At 42.4% G+C, this 22446-nt stretch overlaps 1 protein-coding gene across 6 annotated transcripts in view; it reads left to right on the top strand.

Annotated features, from left to right (window-relative positions):
- Positions 1-22446, top strand: part of MICAL2 (microtubule associated monooxygenase, calponin and LIM domain containing 2) — a 1053240-nt gene that overhangs the window by 390206 nt on the left and 640588 nt on the right. For 5 of the 6 annotated variants that reach the window (XM_078680923.1, XM_078680928.1, XM_078680927.1 and 2 more), the window contains exons 16-19: positions 12997-13146; positions 19879-19998; positions 20347-20601; positions 20809-20910. In XM_078680923.1, the coding sequence (XP_078537049.1) occupies positions 12997-13146; positions 19879-19998; positions 20347-20601; positions 20809-20910 (627 nt within the window). The remainder of the gene's footprint in view (positions 1-12996; positions 13147-19878; positions 19999-20346; positions 20602-20808; positions 20911-22446) is intronic. The other variant, XM_078680924.1, reaches the window with a different exon arrangement.

The following is a 22446-nucleotide window of genomic DNA, read 5'->3' as shown; positions in this document are numbered from 1 at the left end:
GTAGAAACTGACTCCAATGTATGTAATTCTCCGATCATTCCAGTCATGAAACGTACTGATCCAAATGCACCCCCAGTATATCGATTAGTGATTGACCTTCGAGAACTCAATAAATGTATTATTCCCCAGTACCCAGTTGTCCCAGATATCTCTTCCCTATTGACAGCCATTGATTCCGAAGCCTCATTTTTCACAGTCATAGACCTCAAGAACGCGTTTTTCAGTGTCCCCATTCATCCAGACAGCCAGTTTCTTTTCGGATTTTGTTCAAATGGAAGGAGCTATATGTTCACACGAGCTCCTCAAGGTTTCACAGAAAGTCCTAGCATTTACAGTCAAGCACTTAAGAGACAACTAGACAACATTCACATGCCAACTGACACTGCCCTGCTCCAGTATGTCGATGATCTACTGATCACAGCCCGTTCTGAACGTGCTTGCGAGCGAGCATCACTTACAGTCTTGTATTTCCTTGCCGAGATGGGGCACAAGGTGTCCCCTTCGAAGCTTCAATTCTGTGTCCAGCAAGTGATCTACTTAGGCCACTTACTGTCCAAGTGGGGTAGGCAGTTGACACCAGACCGTATCCAGTTAATAACGAGTCTTCCTCAGCCCAAGACACAGAAGGAGGTACGTGCTTTTATCGGCCTTACTTCTTACTGCAGACAATGGATTCCTCAGTCTGCATTTCTAGCTAAACCACTGATACAGTTAACGACACAGGAGACAGCCGTATCGACTGTCCTCCCTTGGACATCTGAACATACACTTAGTTTCAATGAGTTAAAGAAAGCCTTATGCCAAGCTCCAGTTCTAGCTACACCGAACTACAGTAAGCCTTTTACACTTTTCGTCACAGAACGCGAAGGTACAGCATTATCTGTTCTCACCCAAGATCAAGCAGGACAATACAAGCCCTGTGCTTATTTTTCGAGCACATTAGATCCAGTAGCCCAGGCTCTGCCTGCGTGCCTCAAGTCAGTTGCAGCCACAGCACTAGCTATCAGACAAAGTGATTCCATAGTATTAGGACATTCCTTGACAGTACAAGTTCCACACTCTGTGGAAGTTCTTTTAAACCGAACACAGACTCAGCACTTGACAATTGCACGTTTAACAGGTTATGAATTGACACTGTTCCAGCCACACATAGAAATCAGACGCTGCAACGTTCTAAATCCTGCTACACTATTACCGCCAGTCAATTCGAATCCTGCCACACACGACTGTGTGGAAGTAGTTAGTATTATGACTAAGCCAAGACAAGATCTGACAGATATTCCATTACCAGATCCCGACCTGACACTTTATGTGGATGGTTCATGTATGAGAACAAGTACAGGAGAAATAGTAGCCGCGTATGCAGTGACTACTGACACTGAAGTTATAGAAACACACCGTATTGACACCCTGTCTGCTCAAGCAGCAGAGCTAGTTGCTCTGACACAAGCCTGCATACACGCCAAGAACCTGAAAGTTAATGTTTATACAGATTCACGCTACGCATTCGGAGTCGTACACGACTTTGGAGTACTCTGGCAGGAGAGAGGTTTCATGACTTCTCATGGAACCAAGATTCAGCATGGTCTCCTTATTCAAGCTCTGTTAGATGCCATACACTTACCGACATCTATTGCTATCATGAAGTGCAAAGCACATACGAAAGTTACTGACATTATTTCTCAAGGTAATGATCTAGCAGATCGCACAGCCAAGCTTACAGCACAGACTCCAGACATTTCAGTTAATCCGACACAGACACATACTCCAGCTCCGACTACCTGTATGACAGTTAAGGACCCTACTCAAGATGTCATAGATATCCAGTTACATGCTACTCCCGATGAAATCAAGAAATGGTCCGAACAAGGAGGGGTCCAGACAGATCAGGGTTGGGTAACGAAGGGTAGAGCCACATGGTTTCTCCCCGACTCTATGGTTCAAGTCATTATCAATACCGCACATAGTCCAGCACATTTAGGAGAAAAAGCTATGTTAGACAGTATCCAGAACATTTGGTTCAACAAGCATTTACGAGCTGCAGCCAAGCAGAAAGTCCGTACCTGTATGATATGTTGCCAGTTCAATCCAGGTAAAAGTGTCCCGGTGGAACAAGGTGGATTTCAGCCCCCTGACCACCCTTTTGAAGTCCTCCAGATGGATTATATTCAGATGGAGCGATGTCGAGGTTTCAAGTATGTCCTTGTAGTTGTATGCGCTTTGTCCAGGTGGACAGAGGCATATCCAGTTCCAGATTACACAGCCGCGACCACTGCCAAGCAGTTGGTTCATGAATTCTTCCCCCGCTACGGACTCCCTAGGGTCGTATATTCTGATAACGGCCAGCCATTCTCATCTGAGCTTATGAAAGACATCTCCCTTTTGTTAGGGTACCAGTGGAAGTTCCATTGTGTACGCCATCCTGAAGCAGCCGGTCTCGTAGAGAGACATAACCAGACCCTGAAAATCCGCATTGCCAAAATATGTAAAGAGAAAGGTGTAGACTGGCTAGTAGCTCTGCCAGTCGCTCTGTTTTATACGCGCATGGTCGCACATTCCAGATCAGGTCTGTCCCCGTACGAGGTCGTATTTGGCCGCCCCCCTAATATGTGGGGTACACCTAGACCCCGAAGTATTACCGATGTTTCAAGTAATATGCTGACAGATTACCTAGCTTCCTTGATGTCTGCCCTACACTCTTGTCGTTCACAGGTTTCTGCCGCATTTCCAGACAATACCGAGGTGGCACCGCATGACATCGTTCCCGGAAGTTTGGTCCTTGTGAGGAACTTTGATCGTTCAAGTCCGCTGGAGGCTCGCTGGAAGGAGCCAAAACAGGTCCTCCTGGCCACCCGTACTGCCGTCAAGCTGGAAGGCAGGAAGGGCTGGGTCCACCTGTCTCACGTGAAAAAGTTTTATGGATTAAAGACTGTTTCCAAGAACATTTCTGAGGATTTTAAGGATTGCCAAAGTACTATTCTTAAGGACTGTCCCGCAAAAGACAATGATACAAATCCCTCCCTGTTAGAGAAAACTCCGCAACAGGAGTATAAGCTAAAATTAAGGTCTAGTAAAATAAGTCAGCCAGTTTGATTGTCTAAGTCCTCCCCTAGGTGAAACGGTTAGACCGGTTTCTGACATGTATAAAATAGACCCCCATAGTGAGAGAGTTAGTCAAAACTCAATCCGATGTATCGTTTTTCTAAGTTTCATATTGTTTTTCAGCCTCATGATTACCTGCACAGGTTATGCATTTTATTTGTGTTTTCCAGTTTCTCATGTAAATAAGTCTTCTATTGCTACAGTAGAGCACACGTTTAGTGATCTGCCTCCTCATGAACTATCTTATCGTCTTGCTATGCGTAATAATTCCTTTATCCGCATGTTACATTATTCACACCAGACCAGCAATGCCACTAATTGTTGGGTGTGTGGTCGACTCCCCCCTTTCCAGACACCGAAGGGAGTTCTGCCACTCTTTCCTTATCCATTCTCACATAACGGTTCATGTGGAGCATGGTCCACGTTAACGTCATCCTCAACAGATATGTCTTTTCTTAACAGTACATGTTTTCCAGACAAGCAAGGTCTTCCCCACAGAACAGGGTTAGATCTAGAAAATGAAGTTTATAATTTAGGTAATTATTCTTCGAATTTTATGGTCCTGAATGTTCAGTCTGATACTACTCCAGACTTCCCTGCTATGTCAGTATTACCAGTCAAAGGCGAATTATGTGTCCAAAAGAATGGTTCCGTACATGTAGGACATAGTGATTGTACTACTATTGTCAAGTATAGTGACAGTGGGAAATCTATTTTCAAAGCTTCACGTCATTCTTATTTTGTTTGTGGTCAGACCGCATATGTTCGTCTGCCCCTCGATTGGGAGGGAACCTGTTACATTGCCTTCCTACTGCCACCAGTTTTTCTAGCCCCACCTGACTACCATAGGAATTCCCACTTAGTACATACTAGACACAAGAGAGACCTCCCGATTGTCGATTATACTGAAACTGCTCTAGAACAATACATAGATATCAATAAAGGTGTATTTCCCTATTTAGGTACTGTTGTGAATAGTAAACTGATACGTAGATTAACCAGAACACTCGAAGCAGTAGTGATTGAGACTACTTCTGCTCTAGGTAATTTAACCGAGGAGCAATCCTTTATGAGAATTGTCGTGCTCCAGAATCGTCTCGTCCTTGACGTCATACTGGCCGATAGGGGCGGGGCATGTAGAGTCATCGGATCTAGTTGCTGCATTTTCATTCCTAATAACGCGCCGTCTGTTTATTCAGCTATAACCAGACTCCATAAAATTGCCCATATGTTACACCAAGATCCAGGCACCTGGACATGGTCCGGTTGGTTCTGGAATATGATTTCCGCCTGGGGATGGAAAGTATTGTCCTTCTAGGTATAGTTGTTGCCTCTGTATACAATGTGGCCCTGCGATTTGTGGCATTTGTGCTACCTCTTGTATTTCTAGTCCCAAGTCCCGTTCTAAATCCCGTTCCAAGAAAATTCGAGACGAGCAAATGATACTGTATGAAATGATAGATGGTATCATGAATATTGATGTTTCCTGATGGAAACGTAGTGACAAGGAGGGAATGTGGAAAAGTAAATTTTGCCATGTTCTGTGTCCCTACGTGTCCCCCATCTTATGTTATGTGTGCATGATTAATATGCATATGTATCCCCCATGTTCGATTAAAGACGCAATTATAGTTGTGTCCATCTCTAGTATGCTAGTTTCCAGTTCTCGTGAAAGCTACGAGTATTAGGCCTATGTAAAGATACGTTGCCACGTTTCTCAGTGTGCACGTTATTTCATTGAAAAGTCCCTGTTTCTAGGCCTCAAAAGGGCCCGGACACCAGATTCAGCTCCTGTCTCCTGAGCCCTCGCTGAGGAGCGATACAACCCCCACCTGTATTCCTGACCCTTCACTTACTTCCTGCCTCACAGTGCCCGGCTCGGCCTGGCTCTGCCTGCTAGTCTGCCAAGAGTATGTTATGATTCTAGTTATCAGTCCAGCCCTCCTTCTCTGCATTCCTAAACTACTGAATCGCATCAATAGTTTCCGTCATCGTCTTGCCTTTACGTCTCCATGTAAGAGAAATACTGTATTTATGGTCATTTAATATTCTTCATCACGCACTACATGTAGAATAATGCATGCACCAGTCTTAGAGTCTGTTAGCCTTTACCCCGATAACTTTTGGATTCTATCGACATGTTCTCTAAACATCAGATACTAGATATTGTTTAGGCACATGTCGCCCTGACTCTCCAGACTTCAGTCTCTGCTCCTAGCACAGAGTTCATAGCCCCCAGCTTCTCCTAGTAACACGTCATTGTCAGTTTACGCGCACCATTAGGTTAGAGGTCCCGGCTCCTTAGGTAGCCCCCTCCACGTTTCCGCTCCATTTATGACATATTCTGTTACGTTTACATCACATGTCTATGTATACGCCTCCTGTTACACCCACTTTCACCCTTATCTTTCGCGACTGCTATTGACCACACCCACTGCTCCGCCTATTGTATGTATTGTAATGCAACTGTTTTAGTATATATGCTTGTGTACTGTTATTAAAGTTAGCGCGCTCATCCCAGATCCAGCCCCGGCAGCTGCCGGGCTCTGCCATCCTATTCCTGTGCAGGTTGTCCTGTTCCTGTCCTTTATGCTGTATTAAACCTGCAAACTCCTACTACCTTGAATCTTGACTCTTATTTATTGAGCTATCTGTTATTGCTATGTCCAGTCAAACCTAGATCCGGTATTATTTATTTATATACCACACAACCCTGCCGGGTACCGCGACCTATATGGAAGCGCCCAGATGTAGCTCCGGCCACGCGGACCGAGGCTGTCACGTTGGTGTAAAGGAGGCGAACGTACGACAAGAAGACCGGCCCCAGGTTAAGGCGAGCCAACAGCGCGAACAAATACACCCAACTCACCGAGTCAAAATGTAATTTAATTTAATTTAAATGTAATTATATTTAATTTTTACCCTGTACCCTTTTACCCAAAAACCCAAAACTGACCCTGAACCCTAAAAATACCCCTTTACCCAAAAACCCAAAACTAAACCTGAACCCTAAAAATACCCCTTTACCCAAAAACCCAAAACTGACCCTGAACCCTAAAAATACCCCTTTATCCAAAAACCCAAAACTAATCCTGAACCCTAAAAATACCCCTTTACCCAAAAACCCAAAACTGACCCTGAACCCTAAAAATACCCCTTTACCCAAAAACTGACCCTGAACCCTAAAAATACCCCTTTATCCAAAAACTGAAAACTGACCCTGAACCCTAAAAATACCCCTTTACCCAAAAACTGAAAACTGACCCTGAACCCTAAAAATACCCCTTTACCCAAAAACTGAAAACTGACCCTAGACCCTTAAAATACCCCTTTACCCAAAAACTGAAAACTGACCCTGAACCCTAAAAATACCCCTTTACCCAAAAACTGAAAACTGACCCTGAACCCTAAAAATACCCCTTTACCCAAAAACTGAAAACTGACCCTAAACCCTAAAAATACCCCTTTACCCAAAAACTGAAAACTGACCCTGAACCCTAAAAATACCCCTTTACCCAAAAACTGAAAACTGACCCTAAACCCTAAAAATACCCCTTTACCCAAAAAACTGAAAACTGACCCTAAACCCTAAAAATACCCCTTTACCCAAAAACTGAAAACTGACCCTGAACCCTAAAAATACCCCTTTACCCAAAAACCCAAAACTGACCCTGAACCCTAAAAATACCCCTTTACCAAAAAACCCAAATAATATTTTTAATAAAATAATATACTTACCAATACTTACGTTGTAATGGTATGCGTTGTAAAAGTACCTGCGTTGTAAATACATGCGTGGTAATGGTATGCGTTGTAATGGATCCTGCGTTGTAAAAAATGCGTGGTAATGGTAGGTCGTGGTAAAAGTTGCGTTGTAAAGGTTGTATACCGAAGAAACATAATGGTGCCATGAAGGATCAGCCTTAAACTGGCTTTGGTATCTTGAAGAGATAACATGACAAATGTCTTGAATGCTCTGAATAATCTGACAGAATAGAGTACATATTTTCAGTCACTGATAGCTAATGTCCTCAATCTAAATGTTTCCTGTATGCGGTGAGATATTTGTAAACCAAATAGGGCATAGGCACCATGTCAAAATTGTTTTAGAAAGCAGCCTAGGTAAAACATTGTTTTTAAAAAGATAGGTACAAAGCTGGGAAATGTGTAGATACGTTATTGTAAAGGACATATGTTCAGTGCTGATTAATGTCCTAGTTCTGAACAAGTAGCATGTGGGTATCTCTATAAAGCTCTTGAATCCACCAGTCTGATTAATATCAGGAATTTAACTAGTATGGTTTCTTCCACTCAGGCTGCAGTAGCCGATTTCTTATCGGTTTAGAAGGCAAGTTAAATTCCCCGTCATATGTACATTTTCTTCCATCGATAGCGCTTTAAAAGATACCTCTTAGATGAATGAAAGTGCACTTGTGCATGCTTTTCATACTACACCTTTGTTAAGTAAACTCACAGCACTAAAGAACTTTACAAAACCACACTTAAGTGAAACTTTGAAAATCGTTAAATGCCAAACATCACACAGACACTCCTTCCTGTCTAGTTTCACTTCCTTGCATCTGGATTCGAGACACATTTGTTCTCCTTTTCTAATTTTAAATCTCAAAAGGGATCACTTCATGAAACTAGACAGCCCAGGAAAGGATTACCAGATCCATTTGACAGAACAAACACATTTTCTCATCTGTAAAGATTAGGGTGACTTCACCTCCCCACCCTCCGGTAATCTGCACTCTCAGCGTAGCAGAGGGTCTCAGTGTCATGGAACTGCTGTCTGATGGTAGATGGAAATAACTTCTCAATTGATATTTTGAAAGTGAAAGCTTGGTAAACCTGCTGCTGAATCATGAGGCCTTCTGTAACCCAACTAACCACCTCAATGTGACCATCAGCTACAGGATGATGAAGAACAGACTTTTGTGATTGATTTGCTTACCCTGTAAATGCTTCTAAAATAGAATGCGCAAAGGGCAGAGTTCATGGAATGTAAAGGTAGGCCATGTGCATTTTATGCATTACAAGCCCTGGTGGTGAAAAAGCTCCGAAGACATTTTTCACTGTGGCAAGACTGGCCGTCCAATAAGAAAGCACTGTGTTACATTATAGCACCTTAAAATGCTTAACTTCACTTTGGTAGTAGCTAGAAAAATGATTCAAGGACTCATTTTAATAATAATTTAAATGCCAACATAATAGTCACATCTGATATTATATTACTATTTTCAAAATGGCACTTGTAGAAAGTTGTGATTTTCCAAATGTGCCTTTCTGGCAGTATTCACTATCCCCCAGGAGCTGAATAACTCCTTGTTTAGATGTGAAGTGGCTCCCAGAGCTGTGACAAAGAGAGAGTGGTTGAGACCCCTCCGGGTGAGTAGCGCGCTATATAAATGCTATGATTGATTGATTGATCTTCCCCTGACAGAATGACCATCTGGGGTGTGCCCAGGAACTTAATTAAGTTCAAAGAATGCTTACCCTGTCACAGGCAATGTCCTCTATGTAGGAATTGCCGCACACCTTCTACAGAGACTTCAGACCATACAGAACACCTCAGCCAGACTCACCATTGGCCTTCTCCGATGAACCCACATGACATCCCACCTCCGGAAAGAAGAGATACCAATTCAAGCTGCAGGCCCATGTTCACAAGGCTCTACACAACCAAGGACCTCCCTATATTAACCACAGCCTGAACTTCCACCAACCATCGAGAAGCCTACGTTCCGCCTCCCTTTCACTTGCCCTTACTCCCTGCATATACTGAAGCACAAGTGGAGGATGCTCCTTCTCCCACATTCAAGCAAAGGACTGGAACAACCTTCCCACACACCTCTGGACCATCACCTCACCCCGGAATTCTGAATGGTCCTCAAGACCTGGCTGTTCGAATAAGCCTCCGGAGCCTGCAAACGCCTGGACATCATATTGGGTGAATAGCCGTGCTTTATAAATCCTGCTTGATTGATTGATTGACAGGAAGATATAGATTACACCTGAGCCTGCCTCCCCTGTGGTTCTGCTATTCAGCAAAGCACTTAGCCAAGTGGGAGAGTAACTGCCCCAGAACTGGTTTTGAGTGACCTTTATCATAGCTAGACCTATGATTGGGCACACATAGCTCTCCACAGGGGGTGAAAAGTAGTACCATCTTGGTTTTATGCAGAGAAGGGCACTGTAGGGTAGTTTACAGTAAAACATGCAGGAAGTGCTGACAATTGGGGTAGGGTCTTGCCTGGGAGCTTTACCCCATTAGTTAGGGAGTGGCCAGGGGTTTCCCCCACCCACAGGTTGGCTCTGCACACACATTTGGTGTCCTCCTCAGAACAACTCTGGACCTGTGGAAGACAGAAAGATTGCACCTGCAATTGGGACTTGTGAGGAGAACCTTAAGAGCTGGACCTGCTCCCATGTGTGACCAGGACTAAGAAGTGGACTTCAGACATCAGGTGATTGACGTTTTGTTAAGCTTCATGGACACAAACCTGCAAGAAAAGAAGTCCACTTTGCTGAAGAGCCCAGCAGACAAGTTCCTATTTGACCAGCCCTGGACCCTACTGGTGGCTTCTGCTGGTGTGAGTCCTTACCTCTAAGTGGTGTCATGGGGCCCTTAAATAAATGTCAGAGTATACTCCTCCTGCATAAACTTAAAACCTGTTTTTTCCACTGGCGGCCTCTAGCAAAAATATGGACTTTTTGTGTGAGTGGATAAGCAATTTCTGGGGCCACTTCAAGTAGCCACATAATGAATGACCTATAAGGTGGAGTTTCTCTGCATTTCACTTGAGAGCATTTGGTGGAAACCCTGCTTAGGTTCTAGTAATATTCCCTATGTCTTCAACACAGGTCGAAGCGTATATATTTTGGTACTGAGGGCACCAGTCAATCCCTTGACCTTTTTATACCACCGCACAAGAGTGAATCACAACAGAGTCACTTTTCACTCTCACTTTTATGGATTTAATTTATTTTACAGTAGTATGTAGGGCCTAGGACATATACATTGATCTTCACAGCATCCCATTCTTTAGTCTGTCATTATTATGTCTATTTCTGCATGGCCTGTCTCAGTAGTTTTATTATGCATGCTGCACCATTTGCGACATCTTTTTAGTTACAGACACTTGAGCCTGCACACGCACCAATATACGTGATAGTGCATTTTTATTCGTTAGATTTTTCATCGATTTGTGTCTTTTTTTAAAGCGGGTTTACTCTCCCTTGTCCAGTCCTGAAGAGGCCACAAACTCTACGACTACATATTAGGAGAATTCCACACTGATGGTTGGGATTGACACATTAATTTACAGACTGCAGTCTAAATCTCATTCGATGTTCTGCACATAATTTTAGGCGTTTCTACAGATAAAGTGGACTATCTCTTGACTGATCATTTTTGGAAATGCACACTGGGCTGTGCCGCGTTACAACTATTCATTTGCATAGTAGGATAATGTGATTGATGTCTGATAGACCTTGTAACCTTGTTTGTTAAAAGTATTTACATAAAAAATAGCTTTTGTATAGTAACACAAAAGGAGGCATATGGTTATAAAAGTTTCATTAATGCCCTGTATAAATTATGTATTTTATCCAATAATAATTGGTTTTATTGTTGACTAAAGACTAAAATGTATCCTGCTAGAGTTACATTTTGTTCTTTTTTGCATAATTAGCCTAGAGGGTTGCTTGTCCCCCTCCCATTTTTTATTCTCGGTCTCCTGTGAGTAGTAGTAGTCGAAGATAATTAGAGCAAGTGAGCTCACGAAAGTTGCATGCTAGGAATGTAATACAGGATCCCCACATTTGATCAAATTGTGGCATTTTGCACTCTAAGGAGGCAGTGAGTTTTTCTATTCCCATAATTTGTGTAGCGAGTCAGTGTGGGCTGGTGTGACGTCTGTGCCCCATTTCAAGGTAATGACCTGCTTGGACTCACACAGGGCCATTATGATTGTCTTTCCCTTATTTGAGCTTAGTGGGTAGGTTGGCCCATTGGGAGCTTCAGCAGGCTATAGCTAGGGAGCTAGGGGATGTCTGTTTTGAAGATTTCATTGCTGTCTTTCAATGCCTCCTCCGTGTACCATTTGTGTTTGGGACAGCACCAAAGTTGATGAGTTAGCATGGCCAAGTGGCGCAGTTGCACCAGCTGACATCTACACCATTGGACTCCCATTGTTCAAGTCCTGCTGGCGTGTAATACCAACAGTGTGTGCTCTTGAACATGGCTAATTTTCTCTAGGTGCTAAAGGAAGACATGCGGGCCCAGTGCAGTATATCTGGCCATTCTTTGGAGGTAAAGTTATGTTATAACTCGGCCTCCCACCACCTCTAGTCTAGTGATTTGCTTCGGTCTGATGCTCTATTCGGAAAATTATATTTGCGTGTAGAACCCTATAATTTCTCTAAGTTGCCTGTTGGCATGAGGATGAATCATGGGGGTGATCCAGTGTACCATAACTGTGTAGTAACAGTCTTCAATGGCTGGGATGCCATAGTCCGACCGAATTTTTGGGAAGTCCATTATGCCTGTGTGATCGAACAAGTCGTTGATTAGCTTGCAATTGGCTTCTTACCAGTTGCGGAATTCATTGCCTGACTTGGAAGGTGGGAACACAGGATTGCTTACTAGAAGAGACCAAAAAACCTCTATATTTCGGAAATAATAACATTCACTTTGTATCAATACCTCACTGTGCTGAAATGTCATAGTAGATAACTAATTATGCCATATATAGTTGCAAAAAGTGCCACACAAGTCGCTTTTTCCTTGCACATAGTTTAGCTATCTCTGCTGCATAATTTGACTCCTACATCATTCTGTAATCCAGTGGTCTTTCTATGGCTGGTTCTGCAGTAAAGGTTGACATGCATTGCTGTAATTAGCAACCGATGGGCCCTTTCAAATCAAAATAACTGAGATCTACAAAAAGCATGCCTCAAATGTCAGTGGAGACCTGCATTTTTTTTATCTGTGATACAGCATAGAAAACATAATTGATGCAATCTGAACTGCGTTTTTAAAAGGTTTGATGAGTGATTATTTTAGAGGCGCTTTCACTTTTGGGTAAGAATTGTTCAATTTACAGCGAAATGGGGAACACACAATAATGCAGAGCTGCAGCAGACTGGGACCATAACAAAAGTATTTTTCAGAAAAAGCTTCACTTGGTGTCCTATTTATTTACTTAATAAATGTGCATTATGTGTGTAACCATCTATGCATACATGTTTTGCTAAATCATTGCACATTGATCCTTTCCAACGATAACTTCAAACATATTGAATAGTGAACCTTTCCCAAATTGCAGTAAGAGAGAATTCATGTTGAACCTTCCAAAAGTACATTCGGAGACAGTGCTTAAAATCTTTTCTAAAATATATTCAGATTAAATGTATATTTAGCCTTTTCTTGGGTACATTCCCAAATAATGCATCTTTCTCAATGTACTGTTTAAGAGAATGTAAAAGCAGCTGTACCCAAGGTACCATCAGACAGAATATAAATTCACCTTTGGGAAAATGCAAACATGTTGATAGCATATTGAAACTTCCCCAAAATAGAATAAGAGAGAATGCATATAGATCGTTTCCCAGTATATAATCACGGAAATTGTATATCGAAATTTCCCCAAGATCCTTTATACAGAACTTTGAACTTTTCTTACGATATCATCTAAGACAACAAATATTAAATGTTTCCAATTTATAATCTGAGAGAATGCATATTGAACATTTGCCAAAATGTAATTTGCAAGAATAAAAATTGAAGCATTTTTGCAAATCATAGTCCCCATTCATTATTTACATCTCTCGACTAAATGCCCAAGTAATGATGAATATTTTTGACACTGCTCTGCTTTCCCTCTACAGTCTACGGGTTTTTCTAGCCAGAGTGCAAGTTCTGGGAGTGAGCATGGAGAGTGCAAAGAAGGCGCTGGCCAAAATAAAGTCAAGTCTATGGCAACACAACTGCTAGCGAAGTTTGAGGATAACGCACCAACCAGTTCCCTTCGAAGACAGGTGAGATGGTGCACAAGCTGCCAAAATAAGAGCATGGAATTTTGGAATATTAAAAGTTTATGTTGCCCTTAGGAGAGTGCATCCAACTCGCTGATTTCTCCAAGGATTCTGGATTGATAAGTACACAGTTCGAAGAACAAAAATGTATTTGATTCCCTTTGCCCCTTGTAATCCAGGCATAGCTTTAGTTATTAGGAGTGAAGAATCAGCCCCTTGGTGTTTGTTGTGTTTATGGAGATTTAATATATCGGACACAGCTACAATGCTCGCTATGAGTTGCAGGTGAGAACACACCTCACGTAGGAAATTACCTTCCTTGGTATCCTGCAATGTATTTTGATAGATATCTTGTGTGCATGTAGGGGTTGGTATGCATACAGTTCAAACCAAGTCGGGGATACTGGGGCGCCGTACGGTGAGGTGGGCAATGTGACGCGTCGAAAAGATGGAGCAGTTTTTCCTTTATTGGACCTACGTGGCCTCTGGTCATTGTTTGACTGGGTATTGATGACCGATGATGTGGTCCTTAAACAGATGGTATATTTGTACATTGAACTTAAGATAAGAAAGCTTTACATACTTGTTGTAGCCGCCACTCTAAAACACGTGCTATGCAATGGCATATAATAAGCTTTGGGACAGGAGTTGTTACTGCAGTAGTGCTAACTCCTCATGCTGGCTCGTGTATTTTCAAATGTAATTGTGTGTTTTTGCTTTCACTCACTAGGAAACGACTTGTGTTCCTGGTTATTTTGCCTAAACGCTGCATTTAAAAAAAAGTATAACTTTGTTGTCTGATTTGCATTCAGAGGGCAGCGGCGCAAAGCAGCGTGGCATGGTGTTGGGTCATATGTCATCTCTAAAAAGGATTTATCTGGAAAGCCTAGTCATCCATTTTGTTGCTTACCGGGACAGAGATGGGGGAAGTGATAAGTTTATGGCAACATGTTATGTTTTTAAAAGTAGGGTCAATGTATGAGCAATGTGTTGTTGATCACCAAATCAGGAAATGTCATTTTACATCTCCCATTCGACAACTGGGGAACAGTCTCCTCTCTAAAGAATACAGATGCTGCAGTCATTCAGAACAGCAAATAGGCTCATGCTTATTGTAGAATATGTTCCCCTGTTTAACATTGTTTTGAATCAACCTATAATACAATACAATCAGACTTTAAAGATCGTGGCTGTATTCGAAGACCCGTCCCGGCACTTCTAGCCTACAATAACGTAGTGCGTATTAGTGAGCGACATGTTCACCCCTGGTGCACCGTGGCACTGAATAACAGATGTTTATTGTTACCAAACTCAATGGTACTCATTTTCATGACCTCAGTAAGACGAAAGTCTGTATGGCCCATTTAGAGTTTGAAACTATGACCATGAGGTCTTAAAGAGATGCATGAAGAGGGTGCATCATTCCACTGAACCACTAGACCCAGCTGGTTGTCATATAGTCTTGCAACTGCCCTGCCTCTGCTGCTTTGGCAAATATCTTTTTAGTTCATTGACTAATAACTGGCCATCATTTAGGGCTGCGTCAACATTTGGCTTTTAATAGGTATTCGCCTAAATACTCCTTAAAATATAGATATTCAGCTTGCAGGTTTTTATTATTACTTTTTGAAAAGGTGCATAATTTTATTTATTTTTTTTAAAACCTTTATTATCACTTCACATAAATACAAGCATGGGCCTACAACCATCCCGGCCGGCCGCTAGTCAATTCGTAAGGTCAGCAAAGCAATATAAAAAGAAACAGCGGTCCATAAGCCGGGGTCAGGTAGGTATCCAGGATACGACTTTTAGGTTTAAGAAGGTTAATTTTACAATGAAGAAAAATAAAACAGAAAAAATATCAGAAGTGCCAGACGGTCACACATGATCCTACAATAGCAACATAAAACAGAAGTCCGCAATGAGTGCGAATACACTTGAGGACACGGGGGCAAGGCATACGAGTCAGGATAAATGTAAACAACACATACACGTCATGTCGAGTCAGCACCCCAGCCCTTAAAAACAAAACAGATTGTAGGAAACATGAAGACGACGACACCTAGAAAAAGAAAAGGCAAAGGGCCATAGAGACAAAGGAAGAACAAATAAACAACCCTCTTCCCCCTACCCCCCACCCTCCACCCCTGCAGAAGGCTACGCCCCTCCCCCCCCAGCAGCGTGCCTATCGCCCTAAAGAAGAGACCCGAAATATAGAATAAAAAGGAAGAAAAAGGAAAGGAAAAAATATGAAGAAGGGCCATCGATCAAACCACCCGGCCCCCCCCCCACCTATCGCGCACAATATACATGAGAAGAGCAAAGTCAGAATAGCCACAGTAAGCAAGAATCATAAATTCAATCGGTAACATCCCCGTGGAGTGTCCCTCAAAAACACCGTCGGCCAACAATGTGTTCCATCATATCCTAAACGATATCATCCCTGGCCTTCTCTATCAATAGTACCCACATACGGCCATTCATCAATCGGCATACAGTACAGTGTGGTGGGTCCAACCGAACCGGGCAGTCCGGGAAGCGCCAATACTCCATGGGACTGTAGCCCCCAAATCCCAGCCAAATACGCATGGCGGAACTCCGCCTGTGGCAGTACCGATACCGGAAACATCCCCCAGGCAGAACACAGTCTCACCAGCCAGGAGGAGAAGGTTACACAATCCGACAATTGTTGAAACGCCGCCGGGGCAACCCAAACTATGAATCGATGTTGTTTCTTCCGCCGCCGTACAGATAAGGGCCCCGACGAGTCACTCCCATACACAACAGAGCAATCCAAAGCGGTTTCACGGACCGGGTCTATCGGCGTCTCCACAAACGTAGGCGCAGCTGGAGCGTTCATCACTGACGCAAAGGCGGGCACATCGGCGCTTCCTTGTGATTCATCCCTACCCATGTGGAGCGGCGGGACAACAATGGCGGCCATCCTCCTTCCCAGATCCCGGGCGTCCCGGATCAGGGTCTTATGCAGAGTTGTTAACGCAGCCAAAACATCTCTGGACGTGGGCTCTCTCTCGTGTCGCCAGACCCCAGGACTCTCTCGCATAGCGGCTTCTCTGCCCGGGTGAGGTGTGCGTACAAGGGTGCTATCCGCCATTTTAGCTGTTCCAGCCTCGTCCTTCTCCACCTCACCTCGGGACCGGGTCTCACATCAGGGAGGAACAGGATTCACAACGGGAATCTCACAAGCCAAGGCAGGTTTCTCAACAGAGAGTCACCGAAAGGCTAAAAACTACGCCGCACCCTGGGGGCCGCACGCAGACTCCGGGCAAAGTCGGTAATGGGCCCGGACACAACACCGGAATGGGGGGCTAAGAATCATGCACCTCCCTCGACCCAGCTGCATCACACTCCCCACATGGTTCTCCGCCAGTTGGGCTGGGTCGGCACTGTCGCCATCGGCAATCAGGTCTTCAGTTCCCTCCGGCCGAGTCCTCACCATCACCAGAGGCCGCTGTTGTTGCAGTCGCGGCCGGCCACTCTCAGCACTCGAGACCCCGGTCCCAGCTCCGTGAAGGCCTCAAAACAGTCAGGGACACTTCAACGGGTCTGCAGCAAGCAGAAACCTCAGGAGCAAGCGGTAAGTGAAAGTGATCCTTCGCCTACATGTAGATGCCGTTGCAGCTCAGGATAAGTGCCAGGATGTATGTGCGGGGTGAGGAGGCTCACGGAGCCGAGCGGTTACGCAGCCATCTCGATCGCCATCTTGGCTCCTCCCCGAAAAGGTGCATAATTAAAACTGGCATTTGTCCAATGCCTGCATCAGAAATTGTCATTTTCATTTTACCACCTGATCTGAACGGATTACTTGCCATTTTATAAGTTTACATCTTCAATACATAACTTGTGTTGATGAAAGCAAGCAGAGCAAGATTGACAAATAGTACAAAGTATTACTTTTATCAAATGTTTATATCAAATTTGGATCTTTATTTGTAGAATACAAGTCTCCACTCTGGCTTTAAACAATTTGCCCAACTATTCAGCGTGGGGCTGAAAGTAAAAATATGTCATTTATTGTCCACTAACAATGATGTGAGTTACAACTTAATGGCAGGAATGTAGGCGCGGGAGACTACTGCTGCTATTTCTCAGTTGAATGCATACACAATGCCTTCATCAACTGGAATCCTTTGCTTCCCCACTTCGCTTTCATGTTATTGTTCTGTTTCTCTGATCCCTTCTTTCTCTATGTTTTCCCGATTTTTAATTGTCAAAATGTTGAATACTTCTCTTAAGAAGTAATACCTTTGACTCTGAAGTAGAAAAGGATTCATTTTGAACTGTTGAAGCAGTAATATAAAATCATGAAACTGTGCTTTAGCGATGTAAAATTCTAGCTTTAAAATACCTATAGACTGATTCAAAAAGAAAATACTGATTGGCATTTTGAAAAACGAAAGAGCAAAGAATCGCCCTTAAATAGCTTCATAGATATCATATTCCACCTTTGAGATCTGTTCCTTTAAAAAATGCCACATCCTTAAATTGTCCAGCTGAGGGGAGCATTAGCCTGTCTCTGAAATGTTCTTTGAGATTTCTTTTATCAATGAGATGGCAGGTGTCCATGAGCTATTTTTCTGATTCTCATGACTGACTGAAAAGAAAAGATGAAGGAAAGTATATAGATGTTTATTTGAAGTGTTTTGTTTAAAATGTTCTTTTCTCACTGAATTTTTCTAATGAGATACAACAAGTAGTAGCAGCAGAAAAATAAGTTGTTTGCTAAGACAATCTGTGGTGTCTGTGCTCTATATTGTGATATGTTTAGTGAGTTTTTGGACAGACTTCTCAGTGCCATTTTTACTGAGTAGCAATTGAAACTGTTGGTCAACCTGTCACTATTTAGATGTCCATACATAGTTAAAAAAAAAATAAAGATTCATATTTGCCTTGAAGTATGCATCTGAAACATTCACTCGGTCTTCATCTACTTCTTGCACGCTGCATGCCTTTAATCTGAACATTGAAAATTAACTAGAAGCTACATTATTTTTTTGTGAGAAGGTGCATTGTTCGTAATGAGTTCCCTCTAAACATCCAGCCAAATTCACAAAGATTTCTTTTTGTGAGAATATGTGATTACTCCTGGAAATTCGGGTTGTGAGGCAGATTTGCAAAACTTTGCAAATCTGATTCTTTGATCTCAGTCTTTCATGCAGGAGCATTCAGACTCCACTGAACTTCATTAGAATTTTGAAGGACATTAATAATCTTTATCATACAGAAATGAATTGCAAGTATTTGCTCATGCCTTATAATTGATATCAAAGTGGAAATTTAGGTTTCCTAAGGTTTATGTGGAAAACATTGGATTCCAAAGAAAACAATGTTTTTCCGAATGCTCATGGTGGGATCAGAAACCAAGTTTGATTCATGTGGGGCATCCTTAGTGGCGAACTATGGTTGTCAAGGGCCCTAATGCAAGTAACAAAAGCGTGCCCACTCACTCCCAGTGGATAGTAAAAGAGAACAATAATTGTGCTACTGTTGGCCATTCCTAAGCAAGTGCCACTGTATATGCTGCATTAAAGTTGGCTTTGTCCAGTGACACACTCATGAAATGCATTTACAGTGGTCTTTAAATGTATGTGTAGAGATCTTCCACATCATATTTATCTGTGTGAGCTCTTTCGGATTCAGAGAGCTTAAAGGATGATGTACACCGGGTGTTTCCAATAAGCCTTATTCATAAAAGGCCTGTGAAGTTCATTGTTCTACACATGCTAACAGATACGAATGTTGGACAACTTTGAAAGTGCAAGACTTACACACATGCTCCAATTCAATTTTTACCTGTAAAAGAATCGTGAAAAAGGTTTTGTCACTGCATAGTGTTCGAACCGTCTTTGTAGAAGAATGCCTCCTTGTCCACCGCATTTCCTATCATCAGTTAATTAGATGTCTTAAAACTATTATTCCAAGAGCATTGGTTAATCAGTAAAATGTTCATAGCCTCACTATTGTTGATTCTTGTGGGGGAGTCCTTTGTGGTATGATATTCTTTTGTCGAAGCAAGATGACAGATGTCTCCAGCCCGGCAAATAATTCTTAAAGCTAAGCTTGAGTACCTGAAGACCCAACATCAAACCATTTTAACCTTTCACTGTTACTACAATTAAGCAGACTGATAGGTAAAGGAAATTGACCTAGACTACCAATACATTCATGCTGTTAGGTTAAGCAGCGAAGGTTCATAGTGTGCCTCACTAAATTCATACAGGCATTCTAGTGAATTCATTGTCCACATACCACTGCACCTGTCTTCTTGAAGAACAGACCAAATGAACTGATCAGCTGCAATCCAGATGTACTACGTAATGCGGTAGTTTGCGCTAATTAATGAGCTCAAAGCAGATCTTCTGAAGCTTCTCTTCTATGGACATTCTGTCAGTGATCAGGCATTGCCTGTGGCAATTAAAAGTAACTGGTTTTTGCAGGCTGCAGGGCTCTTTAACAGGACAGGCAGAGGTCTCTCAAGGTATTCCCCACTTTGAATCAATTTGGTTTCTGAGTCTTTCCTATGGGACTAACAGAGCCAGCGAGTCAGTTTTCAAGAGTGGCATGCAAATGAGTACAAACTAAAGTGCAAAGAACTGTCTATTGGCGGTAACCATCCCTAGATTTTTTTCTTCTTTTCTAACCTGTCCTTTACCCTTTTATTCTTTGCCAAGCTTTTTCTGCAACACATTTGTGGACTAAACATGTTTATTGCAGTCACTTGTCCTGCCCGATGTAGATAAGCCAGCACTATGTCCTGCTGATCCGCCTGTTAACCCTCGCTTTGCTAAACCAAGGGACCCACCGCCGAGCCCGCCACCTCCACAAAAAAGGCAGGTACGATTAATAATGAAGCCATAAATAGGCCTCGTTTTAACCATAAGGAGTAGATTTGAAAATATGTACAGTGTCGAAGATGCTACGTTTTTTAAGCATTTTAATCAAATTTTTCTTGTTGTGACAGCAGTGCGTTAAACATTTTTATTTTTCCGATTAAATTGATCTTTGCAATAGATAACATTTGCTGATTGAAGAAAAACTGAAATTAATCAGTGCTACAGATGTTGCTATATCAAAGTTGAATTTTTTTCATCTTAAATATGCTGATGCATGTGGTGTGTTTTGCAGACGTGTGCGCCATATGTAGAAAAGAACAAGACTTTTTTAATTTTCAGTGTTTCCCAGTTTCAGGGAGCAGGTAGGGCTCCTTTGGTGGCCCGGGAGCCCATGCAGCCTACTCAGGCTGCTGCCCGTGTGACACGTGAGTCCAGAATCCCTCAAAAAGCAGATGACTCAAGCAAACCGCGAATCCTAGAGAAAGCTGCTGTGCAGCCCAAGCTCTTAGACTGCGGCGAGGCATTTCCATCTACTTGCCCCGCCGCGCTTGCCATTGCGGGCATCCTTGACCGCCTCCAGCACCTTGAGGAAAAGATTAACCAGGTGACGAGCTCTTTTTTCTTCTTCTTGGCTTTTCTTTGACTGTTATTTCTGATGGTTTTTTTCTCCTGTGGTGTTTTTTCACTCATGTTACTTATGGTGAAAGTCTCCTCTTTCCTCCTTGCACGGAGCCTTGTATCTTATCTCTTACTGGTGTCTAACTGAGTCTTTTCTCTCTGTCTTTTTTCCTTTTCTTCCTCCTTGCTACAGAAAAGAGCTCAGTCCTTAGCAAACAGGGAGTTTCACAAAAAGAGTATTAAAGATAAAGCTGCGCACCTGGCCTCATTGTTTGGATGTGACGATGTCCCGCAGGTGAATGGCTGTTTTTTCTCATAAATTAATGCAAACAACCCTAACTGAGCAGGGGATTTTATTATATTGTAAAGGGTAACATTGAGTACTTTATAAAACTTTAATCTTAAACAGGTCAGCCAAATTAATATTTAAGAACTCAAAATTAGGACAACGTTGCAACAAAAAGAGCGTCCAAAAACGCTAATTGTTTGATTTGTTTTTTACAAACGTTAAGATTAGTTGGACTATATGCAGCCACCAAAAAACACAAAGGTGTATCTGCTAAAGTGTTCTCCATGCCGTTGTAGTGACGTATTGTTTTAAACCCAAAGTGTGCTTGATAATATTCAGGTTTCAACCGCTATTCATGTATGAAGCAGCTGGTGAAGTACACACACAAACTACATAAACTGTACTGCCTAAGCTCCCTCAATCACTTGCTTCACACCTGTTTTCAGTGAAGTTCATTTGTAGAAGTACCCTAATTACACACGTATATATAATATGCTGAATATACACACTGATAAAATCACCTAAACAACACGAAGCATACTTATGCTTACGAATTAGAAGTGGAAAAACACAGAAATACACGAGTTATGGTTAGAAGAAAAATCCAAAACACGCACAACATATATGGAAATTTAACTCCCACACCAAATGCAATGTTTATGACATCACCATTAATGGAGCAGATGCAATTACCAATATAATAACTCATTATACACAGGAGATTAGAGATCTCATTACCCTTGCCATTTTGACAGCGTGAAGTGTCATTCATTGGTTTGATTATGTGTTATTGTTTAGTTACACTTTGCTTTTAGCATTGTATTTGTCGTGGGAGTTTTGGTTTGCATGGCTTATGTGTGAGTTATGTAATTGCCCTAAACTGACCCCAGCTGGCTAACGTACGCTTTTTTTAGGTTTAGTTTCATGATCACAACTATAACTGGTTTTTTTTTTAGGGAACTTTAGAAACATATTTATGTGTATGTTATTGCTTTCTGAGAAAAAGAAACCATACCATACCCTTGTTCTTTTTAATGATATAAAATTATAAACATATTTTTCTATTCCACTATTCCCAACACTGTACGATGCCAGCCACCACTGTGTAGGACTGTGTGGGTTGGCCGCAAGACTGACGCAACGATAGTTCAGCCATTTATGGCATCCATGTGTCAGCCATATGGGTTGATCCATGGCCAGGCCTTAGGCTTATTCTCCACTGCCTATGGTCAAAGGAAGTGAATGCAGGAGTTTTTAAGCAGAGGCTAGCCATAGGCCAAATCCTGCATTGAATCTGGACTGTTTGGTGAGGGAACAGTGTAGACCTATGATAATGCTACCAGCCAACAGAAAATATATTCACTGTAGTCAGGCAGCTAGTGCAACTCTTGGAGGACTTGCACTGTTGATCTCTGGAATCTTGGCCTTCGTTCCATCCATAGTACAGAGACAGCTCTTACTCTAGGGCTAAAAGAACCAAGATCCATCCTGGACAATAGCTATTCAGCAGCTTGATCCTTCTGTTCCTTTTGTTGGTCTCCC

The sequence above is a fragment of the Lissotriton helveticus genome, chromosome 3_1 (assembly GCF_964261635.1).
Source record: "Lissotriton helveticus chromosome 3_1, aLisHel1.1, whole genome shotgun sequence".
NCBI lineage: Eukaryota > Metazoa > Chordata > Amphibia > Caudata > Salamandridae > Lissotriton > Lissotriton helveticus.
Note: the sequence above shows the minus strand (reverse complement) of the source record. Positions and strands in the feature narration are given on the sequence as shown.